Here is a 12473-nt window from a genome sequence, read left to right as displayed (position 1 = left end):
GTCGGACCTAACGTCCCCAGTCGGAACGATTAAGCCATAGGATCTTCTCTAACTAACTGGGACCCACGGCTTTAACTACATGATAGCGACTGGTCCGACCCTAACTAGCTCGCCACGTCAGCATACCCCAAAAGTATAAATACCCCGCCAAGACTTCCCACAAAGGGTAATCGCTACTTTCTCTCTCTAAACTCTCCTCTCTCTCACTGACTTACTTTCTCCTCTCAAATACTTATTCTCACGCCCGAGCTTGGTCACAGAGAGGCCCCCCTCCCTGTGACAAGGCTAACGGTGTGCTTTCTTCCTTGTGATCTTACAGGTCTTCGTCAAGGTCATCTAAAGCTCTGTTCATACCAGCTCGGACCAACTGGTTCTTGAGTCTTCACATACAAAAACGAATAATTCTAAATATATAACAACAAAATACGTGAATCTAATACCTTCATGAATCTCCTTTCCGGTACCAAGAAAAAAAGCCTCATGTAAGAAATAACTCTTGCATCACAGATTGGGTCTCGAATATAAATTTAGACATCTCATTCTTTGGTTCTTGGAATATCATGAGGCTCCTTGTCAAGGAATGCAATAGCTTTTTTTTTATAAATTTAAATTACAAACAAATGTACGATATCAGCTTAAAACGATTCAAAACCATCTATCATATTTCTTTCCTTTGGTGGAACCAAATATCGAGTTTGTAGAAGTTGAATGTACGCGGATATCAGCTTAAAACGATTCATCTGTGATGTCTTAATACACGAATTTGAGATATTCAATTCATGAACGAACAAGCACGCGTGTGTCACATAACTAAATAAATTATACGTGAAATTGTGTTGCTTATCTCATAAGGTTTAAGTCATTATTCAGATATATACAAAAAGGTCCAATAAAGATATAACACACTAAAAGCATTTCTTCTTATATTAATATCAAAGCCATCATCAAATTATATTGATATTGATATAAATAGATGATAATAATAAAACACTCAATTTCTTCTTATATTAATTTAATATCAACTATCGAAACTGTAACTTTACATTATGTCCTGACTAACAACATTTTATAATTAATCAAACATGTGTTAGAAAATAAAAACAAAGAAAAAACCTAACACATCTAACAAGGAAAACTAAAGACAAAAATTTCAAAACTTTTGATCATATGCTCACAATCAATACCAACACGCCACGTCATTTTACGGACACCTTGGATTCTTACCGGGTCCACCGTAGTAAAAATAATTACCCCAGACCCTATTACTTCCACCTCTAATATCGTAACAATTTGGATGATCGGCTAATATTTTAAAACCGGACAATGGGATTAAATTGTTACCCCAATCAACCACTTGCATGTTCCTAAAATACGAAGCTTTACCGAATCCTTGACCTGAAAAATGTCCACTTCCCATTTGGGTTAAAGTGTGCGAACCCGAAGCCCGACTGTTCACAATTTCTCCACCAAATTGAACCATGCTTGCGTGATCTCGAAGGTGAGTGAACAAGGAAGCGGGCCAATACCCGACCAAGGTTCCTGACCCGAATTCCAACCACCAATTTCCATGCTTTGGATCCTACATAATTTAAGATATTGAATTAATCAACTAAAATATTAATCATGTTATATAATTAAGTTGGATAAAAGTTGAGATTTAATAACCACTTTACTAGTTTTTAAACGGCTAATTATTTTTAAAATTAGTATTTTAAGATAGATTATCTTCTAAAAAAAAAGTTATTTATTTTGAATTTCTTTAGTGTCCTTCAACTCTAAGAAGTTCTTGACCGTTTTTGAGTGTCTAGGTGGTAGTATTTGTGTTTTTCAACATTGGAGCACATTAGTCTTGGGCATTTTTGGGGCTTCCGTCCATACACAAGAACATGAAAGAACGAGTTGGTGGTGGACCTATTCATCTCTCTTTTTTTATAAAAATCGTATTTTTCTGATTTGGCAGCTAACTAAAGACATTTTTGGGTTCTAAACACCACCATCGCCAGTTGTTACTCGTCAGTCAAACCACCTCTAAGGTCTTCGCCTGCGTATTTGTTGGTGATGCAACGATGGCGATGATGGTGGTGATTGGTATATATAATTGTTATATAGGCGAAAGCAAAGAGGTACCCAATCCATCATGGGGTGGTGGTGTAGGTAGTGCTTCATATTTTGACACATACATGCAAGCATACATATCTTTAATTATAACGTAAAATAACTTAGAAAAAATTACCTTCCATATCAATAAAGTGATGTCAAATTGTCCCCCGTTATATACAGATCTTGGAGATATTGCAGCACCGATCGCAATCCTATTGTTTGTTTGTATAAATCCTGAACATAACAAGTTGTAGCATCCTGTTGTCTGGTATGCATCTGTCTGTAATTATAAAAATATTGTAAATTATTTAGAATAAGATAATTTTATGAAAAATTATGAAGTAATAGTGTGTGCATTATTTTAACTTACCGTCCAATAAGTGAAGAATCGAGGATAGTTGTCCCCATATAGCTCTGGGCTTACCTATTGAAAAGAAATTAATAAACTTTCCGTAAATAATAAATTCAGTTTTATGGGTGGGTAGTTGATGTACTTTAATTAGCTTTAAATGACATTAAGAAACTTGTTATTTTGTATTATTTTTATAGCATTAACTACAAGTAATAATAACATTATTTTGTCAGGTTTGACATTGCAATATCTTACAACTCTTAAATTTTTTTGTTGGTAATGGCAAGAAAGAAATTTTGTATAACCCAACAGCTAGCCCAAGCCTAAGATATAATTCTTACAAATAGTTTAGATTGAACATGAATTATAAGATGTGAAGTTCGGTTCTGAATACCGAAACCTGCCTGATCTAAATAAGAATCGTCAGTGTTATTGGTTCGACAATGAGCCAAAGGAACCAGAAAAAAAAAACAAATCAGCTGAGTTTGAGCTAATTATACTAAGCCGAAGCAAAACGGGTGGAGATTAATTGATCATTGTCTCTTTCTACCTGTTAACAAATTTTTAAGACCGTACTAGTCGGTTAAATTGCTCTAATGAATCCCCGAAATTGTTGGTTCAAGTATCGATTCGGTTTGATCATTTAAACATTACTCATAGCACTCTTTTCTTAAAACGTGAAATAAAATTTACTTTTATGTACCTATAATTATAAAGAAATGTACCTTTATGAGGTGCTCAATATGTTGCAACATGTATAGCAAATTAGACTAACAAAAGCATTTAATGATTCTCAATTTTGTTTACATAAAGTGTGAAAACACCTTTCGGTACAATATAAAGGGACCTAACGTTGCAGACTTGCAGGTATCATTTAGTATATATTTCTACAGATTGCCCTTAAAGATATTGTTTATATTTTAGCAAAAAAAAAAAAAGGTAAATGGTTCATTCTGATTATGAAAATAATACAATATTATCATATATAATAAATAAAAACCTACCTGAATTTACTTATTTAGCATTGATATTACTTGAAGAAACATGAAACTAAAAATCACTAATTTGTTACTCCATTATAATCAAGTAGAACATGGTATAGCCTAGAGGTGACAGAGTAGACGAGCCTATGAGTTCAATAATATGTTAAGGCACACGAAGCTCGTTAAGATGTAATTGTTTCATGTGGATCAAAATGGTTTGTGCCGGACTAGTTTTAACTTACATGTGACAAATACTTAACGTGTTATATATAAAATACAACAATGCTAAGTTAAATACCTAGCTTTTAATGTGAAGCATTTTACAACTTTTTATACATTAGTTGGCCTTTAATTACACTCATGTTGCTCTTTGGAGATAAAATAAATCCTAATCGACTCTATTTTAAGTAAATTAATCAAAGTTAACACACTCTAGTGAACCTAAAGAAACAATAATGATGCAAAGAGTTAACTGCCATTTTCATCAATGTGGTTTGTCCAATTATGCTAGTTCAGACGAAATTTTAATTTTTTATCATTTCCGTCTCCAACATTTTTGAAACATGTCAGTTCCGTATAAAAAACATGAGTTTGCCATTTTCGTCCCTTTGATTTGTGCAATTATTATATTCAACCTTAGCTTTTTGGATGGAATTGTCATGTTTCAAGAATGTCAGAAACGAAAATGGTATAAATTTAAAATTTGGTCTAAATTGTCATAACTGGACAAACTACAGAGACGGAAATGACAGTTAACTCTGATGCAAATTAAAACGGTGCATGAGGATAAATATGAAAGTTGGAAGTAAATAGAAATGGTTGAAATGATTAATGAAAATACCTGCCAGCCAGCTTCAATGGTGTTTAGATCATTTCCAAATGACCCAGATATAACCCACATTTGTGATAAACTGAATTCATATCTGTTGGCTACCCTTGGAGCCCACACATTTATGCTTGCTTTTGCTCCATAATATTTATTTCCACTCACATACCCAACTGCATGCTGCCATTTTCAACCCAATTTAATTAGGGATTTTCATTCAACCGTTTTTCAATAAAATTTATTAATTTGATCATTAATTAAGGTACGATATATGATCGATATGTCGTCATAAGGAAAAGGGACCCTGGACCATGCCCAACAAGACATTAAAGCGTTCAAGGTTTTTATTAGTTTGATTATAATATTACGAAGGTGTTAGTAAAATCTTCGAAACCCTTACGTATAATGAGATTTCGTAAGTAAAATCTTCGAAACCCTTAAGTATAATGAGATCAATTATATTAGCTTTCAATATGATGTATATAAAAAAAGATAACTATGTGAGTATTTTGGAAACATTTTTATAAATCTAAAAGTCTAAATATTATTTAGACTATGGGGTACGGGCTTGGGTTGGGGGAAAACGCCCAAGCCACCACCCCGGGTGGGCTTGGGTTGGGGCGTGGCCCTTGGGGCTTGGGTTTGAAGCCGGGCGTGAGGCGGTCTAGCAAGGTGATATGGCAGGCTCTCAATAGCCTAACCAAACTAGCCATTTCACATGCCCCTCTGTGTCAACTCATGCCCCTCTGTGTCAACTCATGCCCCCAACGCAAGCCCCACCATATCCCACTGGCGTGGGTTTGGGTTTGTTTTCCACGTTGTCAACTCATGCCTCCAATCCAAGCCTCACCATACCCGATGTTATTAACAAGTGTGTTTTAATATTTCAATATACTTTCACACTAAACTAGACTTGAGGGACATATTGTGAAAACCAAATTTTTAAAATGAAAACAGGTAAATTCTTGTTCTAATTAACAACTAAACTAACTTTATCTATGCCTTTTTGAGAAAAAGTTAAAAGCTATGATTTGATGTGACACTAAAAAAAATTGAAAAGTTTCAAGAGTTACAATCTTGACATCATAGGAGAGGTACAACATTTACTACACAAGGTACATGCTATTATAACCTTGTTTTCCAAACCATCCTTCTATAGAAATCTATGAAATGATGCAAAAACATGAAAATCTTTAGACTAAAGGGTATGGGGGCCGGCTGAGGCCCGGCTAGGACCGGCGCCGGTCCCCCACACCGCCCCCTGGGGCTCGGCTCGGCACAACCGGCACCCCACAGCCGGGGTAGCCGGTCCTCCCTTCTCCTTCCTTCTCTCACATATACCTATACATACATACATATATATATAAAGGGGTTCATCCCCCACCCCCTAGGTCCATCCCCTCCAAGCCACTCCTACGTGGCGCCGACGTGACAGCCCATCCCCTTGGGGATGAGGCTCTCCATACCCCTTAGTCTTACCTACTTGAAATAACACCAATTACCCATAACAAATTATAACCCAAGAACCTAAATATAACCAAAACTCCTTCCAAATTTTAAAACTAACCTCATGACCATAGCTAGAAGTGTCTCTTCTAATCGGTCTAGCTTTTCGACCAAATCTTTGTATCGAATTAGCTCGTAAAATGTCTTGTTCGCTTGTTCGTCTAATCGGAATTGTTCCTTCGGGACATGATTCGCCCGATAAACTCCATAACTGATAATTTTCAGACCTGTTTTCTGCTTGATCATGCCTATATGGTCTCTCCGGTGGATCCTGTTTATCATAAAGCAAAACCTTTTTAACTAAATAATAAAACTAAGAATAATAATTTATTAATTAATTTGTATATAAGAAAATAAGAACCCACCAATGGTTTTTTCCCTTTCAACTTAGGATGATCAAAAGCTGGTTGATGATGCGTTACAACGCAATCTATTATATCACCATCCGGACTCTGTTAAAAAAATGTTGTTATTTCAATTTATTCATGTATAATAAAGAACAAAAAAAATAGTAAAAAAATATAATAGTAGATAAATATATCAAACCATTAGAAAATTAGACAGTATAAACGGGCAACAAGCTGCGTCGAAAACCGAAAATGAAGAATCTTGTCTACCTGAATTGATTTGACAAAAGGTTTGTTGATCTTTTTAAGATGAGCTTGAACTAGCTTCATCTTGTTGGATTCTTCACGTGGCCGGAATATTTGGTGATCTTGCCGGAGTTTTTTGGCTGAGATGGTCGGAGAAAACAGCAGGAGAATGAAAACAAACATTGAAGTGACTGGAGGGAGTTTAAAACATGAAGATGAATCTACTGTTTGTTGTTTTTGTTTTTGTTGTTTGAACTTGACTCCATGTTGTCTTCTTCTGTGATTAAAATGAAAACAGAAAAAACAAAAACAAGCTTCTTCTGTTTTCTCCATTTATGAAATAATAATTTCACTCATTCATTCATTCACCATTTTCAAAACAAGAAATGGAAACAAATTCACAAGAGAAGAAGTAGCTCTTTATCTCTCTCTAGAAGCTTTGTTTTCCACTATTTCTATATTTGTTTTGCAAGTTCTGACAACAAGAAGTTGAAAGTATAAATAGGTGTGAGTTATTATGAACTCACAAAATGGTTTGTCGGGGTTTTTACTTTTTAACAGGGCCGGTTTTGGGCCTGTGCAGGAGGTGCCACCGCACAGGGCCCAAAGCATCTAAGGGCCCAAAGTTGTTTAAAAAAATATAGATGTTTTAAATATATAAAGTTGATGTAGAAAAAGGAAACACAAAGTCTCCCTCTGGCTTAATGGAAGCGGCAATTATGTGATGAGCTAGCTGTTCCAGGTTCGAATCCCTGCATGTCGTTTGTTTTCTAATATCTCCAAATTTCCTTTTGTTTTCTAATTTTGTATGTCGTTTGTTTTCTAACTTCTCCAAATTTTCTTTTGTTTATTAAGTTTGTTTTATTAACTCCGGAAACTAATACCATTTGCAACTTTGCAATCATTTTTTAGTTTTAACTTTGATTTTTACATTTAAATTTAAATTTTGGTCAACATAAATTTGCAAGTTCTTTGATTTTTTTTTCTTCTATTTAATTTGACATGTTTCCTTGTTTAAATTTATAGGTATTGTATTTCTTGTTTCTCAAATAACCATTCACAATATAAACTTGGAACAACTCAATATCTAGTTCTATTTATTTTATTTGTATGATAAGGTTCGTGTTGCGAAACTAATTTGGATATGTTTACACACATATTACAGTTCTTTTTGCTAAAAAAGATTCAAGTGTTAGTTATTTTTGTTTATCCAAATAGGGTTGAAACTAATATTAGGTGTATCAATTTATTTGTAAGATAAAACTAGGATTTATCGTTTTTGATCAATGCTAGTTTGAGTTATGCATCCACTTTCTGAATATGGATAATTGTGGTACATTGAAATATAGAGAAGAATCGGTATGGATTATAAATACTTGATCGAAAGCTTTACTTTCAAAATCGCTAGGAGAGCCTCACGATTCGCTTAAGTAAGTAAGTTTAATCATTTTGCTACACTGTTTTCGTTTTGTTTATTTTATCATAATTAGCGTCTTTATCACAATTAGCGTTGTATTGTGGTTTTTTGGTATATGATTGATGAGTTTAGGGGCCCAAATTTTTTGTCTCGCACAAGGCCCAAAAGTTTTATATCATTTTCAGGGACGGCCCTGCTTTTTAATTTCCACTTAATTTCGAAATAAGTTCCACATATTGTTTATTAATTGATTAGGCTAAGTAATATAAGTTGTGTAAGTTTCTTATATAACAAAATTCTTGCTAGGTGCATCTGTCGTTGACTCATAACATATATTCCACGGTTGTTTCTAAAAAATAGATAAATAAATCTTAAAAATAAAATGCGTCGTGGTAGGCAAACCGAAAAAAAATCAAGTGATGATATTTTTGTAATATAAGTAAATTGTTTAAGTGTAATACAAGTAAATTGTTGAAATTATAATAATATATTGTATGTCTTGATATTACGATATGTGATACAACATTTTTACATTGTGTATCTATTAGTGCATGTGTTGTTGGTTATACTCTCGTGTATCTATTAATACACAACATGTGTTGTTGGTTATACTCTCGTGTATCTATTAGTGCACGCATTAGTACTTTCACTACATGTGTTACTCGCGATATTTTCTTGTTCGGTTTGTTTTTAGTCAATTTCTATCTGATTTTTGTGAATAGGTTTAGGCGCATGAGGAAGAGAAGTCATATGTGAGTCCTATCTAGTTTCGGTCATTCTTGTTCGATTTTGGATTACATCATATTCGGATCGATAAATATGATCAAAATCAAAACAATATATTTCTCGTTCGAATTTGATTTCCTCATGTACTTTGGTTTGTTTTCGCTCGTGTTTGATCTCGTACGAATTTAATTTCCATTGAAATCAAATAAATGAGCGATAATTTGATTGAATTTGACTGTAGTTTTTTAAAGTCCTATTCACATAATGAAAACGGCTATTTCTTCTACACTTCCCTGTTATCTTCTTCCAACATTTCAGTGTTTTCATTTACTTATTTTACGTCATTTCACTTAAAAACTAAATAATAATAATAATAATAATAATAATAATAATAATAATAATAATAATAATAATAATAATAATAATAATAATAATAATAATAATATATCAGATAAATCCGGTCAATCAAGCTCTATGGAATCGAAACAGTAGATTGATACTCATTTTGGTTTCCTAAGAGGGTTACATGTGATAATAATAATTATATGCAACTTCTTTTTTCCATTTTGAATTCGAATTATTGGTATTTAACAAATTGAAATAATGTAATTAAGATGTTAGATTATAGAATTATGATGTTAGATATGATGCAAGGATAGTGCGTGGAATTTGATAAACTCAAGGTAAAAACATGGTTGAAAGAATTGATGATGTGTTGTTACATTCAAAACATGGTCAAATGTCTCTCTTTTTATAAAAGCTGAGGTTGTTTTGGTTGTAACATGTCTAAAGGCAGACATATTCAAAACAAAATGTAGCCTCCTCATGTTTAACGGTCCCCCCTCCCCTCCCCTCCCCTACACTTTCAAACCAACTTTCTTCATATTCTTTTCGAACCTTGGCTTGGAAGTTGGTTGGAACTTGGTCATAACTAACCAATGAAATACAAAATATGTTAATACGAGTAACACTTATCAACTAACAAGGGAAAAGAAGTTGAAGTGTCATTACATATTAAAAAATATACATATAACCATGTTATAGTACTACTACTCATCATCATCATCATACTCATACTCAGTAAATCTCACTAATAGCAAAACAAAAATAGGGTTTAAGAAGGGTAAGATCTAGACAATCTTACCTTTATTCCGTAGGAACATAGAGGTTGCTTCATGTAAAACCCCCGACTCAAATTAGTCCGAAGAGGATAAGATGTTAGTACAATTATTATTAATATTAGTATTGGTTTTCAAATTATAACCATGATGACATTCTTGCATGTTTAGCTAGTAAAAGATCATATATAAATATCTCTTGTAATTGTAAACCTACATTAAAATCATAAAATATATCTCTTTAGTGTGGCTATGAACATAAGTTAATTACATCGATCAAGGGAATCATGTAAATATATGCATCGTGTAAGTGTCGTACCTGAGTTGCCTTGTTAATTCGTTATATCAAAACACCACGTTAAACATTGTTTTCCTTAATACATAATGTAACATCGTACTTCTTATACCAAACAATATTTTCCATCTTGCATAGAAGCTCATGTTTATAGTTTCCTGAGTGGAGCTCATGGATTTGTTTATAGCTACGACACTATTTGTAACTTTTGGTCTCTCATAACAACTAATATTGTCTACTTTACATACCAAAAAATGTCGAATTTGTTTTTTTATTATCCGAATGAAAATTTCTTAGAATGTCACCCGTCATAGTCTGCTCTCATTTAAGTTCACCTAACTATGTTCTCATCTCATCTATGACTAATACGCCCAAAAACGTGTTGAACTATATTTTAGATGTAACATTTCTTATGACACAATATATTTGATGTTGTGATACGCGTCAAATGCAAGATATAAATTATATCAAATAAGGTATAAAAACATCAATTTTTAGTACTAATGTTGGACAAAAATATGTTTCTTTGTATACTTTTGATTTTCAGGATTAAAAGAGCTTAAATGTACAAAATGAAATAAAAAAAGGCAAAACCAACATGAATACAAAAGAAGGGAAGTTGATACAATATACTAACCCTCCGAGTTTCACCCCAAGGACAAAAACAACAAATCAGAAGACAAGCACGGGCCGTGCCTGCCGGGAATGGGACCGTGCCCTACCCAAGATTCCAGAAGAATAAGAAAAACAGAAGCAGACAAGAGACGCGGGGCAGTGTCTCATGGACATGGGCCGTGGTCAACTTCCAGATATGCAAATCTTGGATAGTACAGCGAGTACAATGGCCACGGGGCCGTGTGAGCATCCGGAGACAGAGAAGAAGGAAGCCACTGGGCCGTGTAAAGCTTATGTTTTCAGCTATAAATAGAGGTGTTTGGTTCAATAGCAATCCATCCCTTGGTAAACCATTTCTCTCACATCCACCACCACAACACCACTAGGGATGAGCACAGTATCCGTTCGGTACCGAACTGGTACCGAAAAACGGAGAAAGTGGGTACCAGTACCAGTACCGAATATACCCAGTACCAAATGTTCATCCCTAAACACCACTATTATCCACCACAATCATTAGAGTTAGAGTGGGTAGTAGTCTCGTGATCCAAGATTCATATTAAGAGCTTTTGTCAAACTATGTGCATGTTTGGCTAATCTCTTACATCACTTGGTGAAGACAAAAAAATCTTTTATGTATTACTTTTGATTTCCAATCTTTGGTTAACTTTTTAATTGGGTTTGTATTAGTGACTTTAATAACTAGTTTTTTATATTGAAAGTGAATTTTATCCTATCGTCTCTCCATGTTTAGTTGATTCACTCATTCGTGTCTTTACGGTCTATATAAAGCACGTTAACTGCCTGGAAGGGGTTAGAAGAGTGCTTTGGGTAAGTTCTTGGCTTGTTCAGTGTATAGATCTTGTGATGACTTGATTCAAGCTTATTAGGACTTCTTTTGAGGCAGATAGCATCAAATCGAGGGACTTAAGAACGACTTGAATCCCTTATAAATAAACTACTATTAAAACTTTAAACCGGCCTTGCGGTACTGTATCCCTGCTAACTCAGACCAATATGGCCGAGGGTAGCGTTGCTTCCAAAAGAGGGACATGTCACATTTTGCATTAATGACTTACTTAATTATCTTTCAATATTCTGGCCTTATGGGACTATATTCCTACTGACTCAGACCAATATGACTGAGGGTAGCGTTGACTCCAAAAGAGGGACATGCCACTATAACTAAGATAATCTCTTAAAAAAACTCAAATTGCGGAAATCATCAACGGAAATTGGCCTGTAATAATCCCACCTAGACCTTATTGGCCATTAATAATCCCATCTCAGAATATTCCCCCCACTAGTCCCACCTTTCAACTATTTTTCCTACAATGGTCTCACGTTAAAAAAACCTTAACGGAGTTAAGCTTTTTTCCAAATTACAAACAGATTTTTTAGGGCTTTTGATTAGAACGACGATACGAGTCCATTGATGTAAAACTTGCCTCGAAACGGTGCTCCAAACGATGAAAACGACCCTTCAATTCAGGTGTTTAAATTTTCAATTAACCAAAACCAAGTCACTTGGAGCACCATTTCGAAGTAAGATTTTCATCAATGGACTCGTATCATCATTCTGATCAAAAGCCCTAAAAAATATGTTTGTAATTTGGAAAAAAGCAAACGGGGGACCATTGTAGGAAAAATAGGTGAAATGTGGGACTGGTGGGGGGGATATTCTGAAGTGGGATTATTAATGGCCAATAAGGTCTAGGTGAGATTATTATAGGCCAATTCCCCAATCATTAAAGGATGCATAAAAGATGAGTCAGAATCAAGTGATTCTCTCTTGTTTATTTGTTTCTTTTATTACTTTAGTTTCTTTCTTTATTTTTACTTGTTAAAAAACTGTTTCTCAAAATGTGGGTCGATTAGACGTTGACGATAATCCGGTATTAAAAGCTCTTGTGTTCTTGGACGACCTCGATATCTTACCATC

The 12473-nt window shown here is 34.2% G+C and overlaps 1 protein-coding gene across 1 annotated transcript; it reads right to left on the bottom strand.

Annotated features, from left to right (window-relative positions):
• Positions 1-980: 980 nt before the first annotated feature.
• LOC110896061 lies at positions 981-6910 on the bottom strand. Its single transcript, XM_022143492.2, has 7 exons — positions 6385-6910; positions 6133-6219; positions 5829-6038; positions 4277-4441; positions 2471-2524; positions 2234-2380; positions 981-1579 (listed from the first exon to the last, which is right to left on the bottom strand). The coding sequence occupies exons 1-7, from the start codon at positions 6691-6693 to the stop codon at positions 1202-1204; spliced, it is 1350 nt and encodes a 449-aa protein (XP_021999184.1). The 5' UTR covers positions 6694-6910; the 3' UTR covers positions 981-1201.
• Positions 6911-12473: the final 5563 nt, after the last annotated feature.

This window comes from Helianthus annuus, chromosome 12, assembly GCF_002127325.2.
Source record: "Helianthus annuus cultivar XRQ/B chromosome 12, HanXRQr2.0-SUNRISE, whole genome shotgun sequence".
Classification (NCBI taxonomy): Eukaryota; Viridiplantae; Streptophyta; class Magnoliopsida; order Asterales; family Asteraceae; genus Helianthus; species Helianthus annuus.
The sequence above is the reverse complement of the archived record's forward strand: the minus strand, read 5'-3'. Positions and strand labels throughout refer to the sequence as shown.

Excerpts from the sequence above, each read along its gene's own strand:
- LOC110896061 (XM_022143492.2), bottom strand. The coding sequence starts at position 6,693 with ATGGAGAAAACAGAAGAAGCTTGTTTTTGTTTTTTCTGTTTTCATTTT. Across the intron at positions 4,442-5,828 it reads CTTCTAGCTATGGTCATGAG|CATGCAGTTGGGTATGTGAG; the intron begins GTTAGTTTTAAA and ends TGAAAATGGCAG. Across the intron at positions 1,580-2,233 it reads TCACTTTATTGATATGGAAG|GATCCAAAGCATGGAAATTG; the intron begins GTAATTTTTTCT and ends TAAATTATGTAG.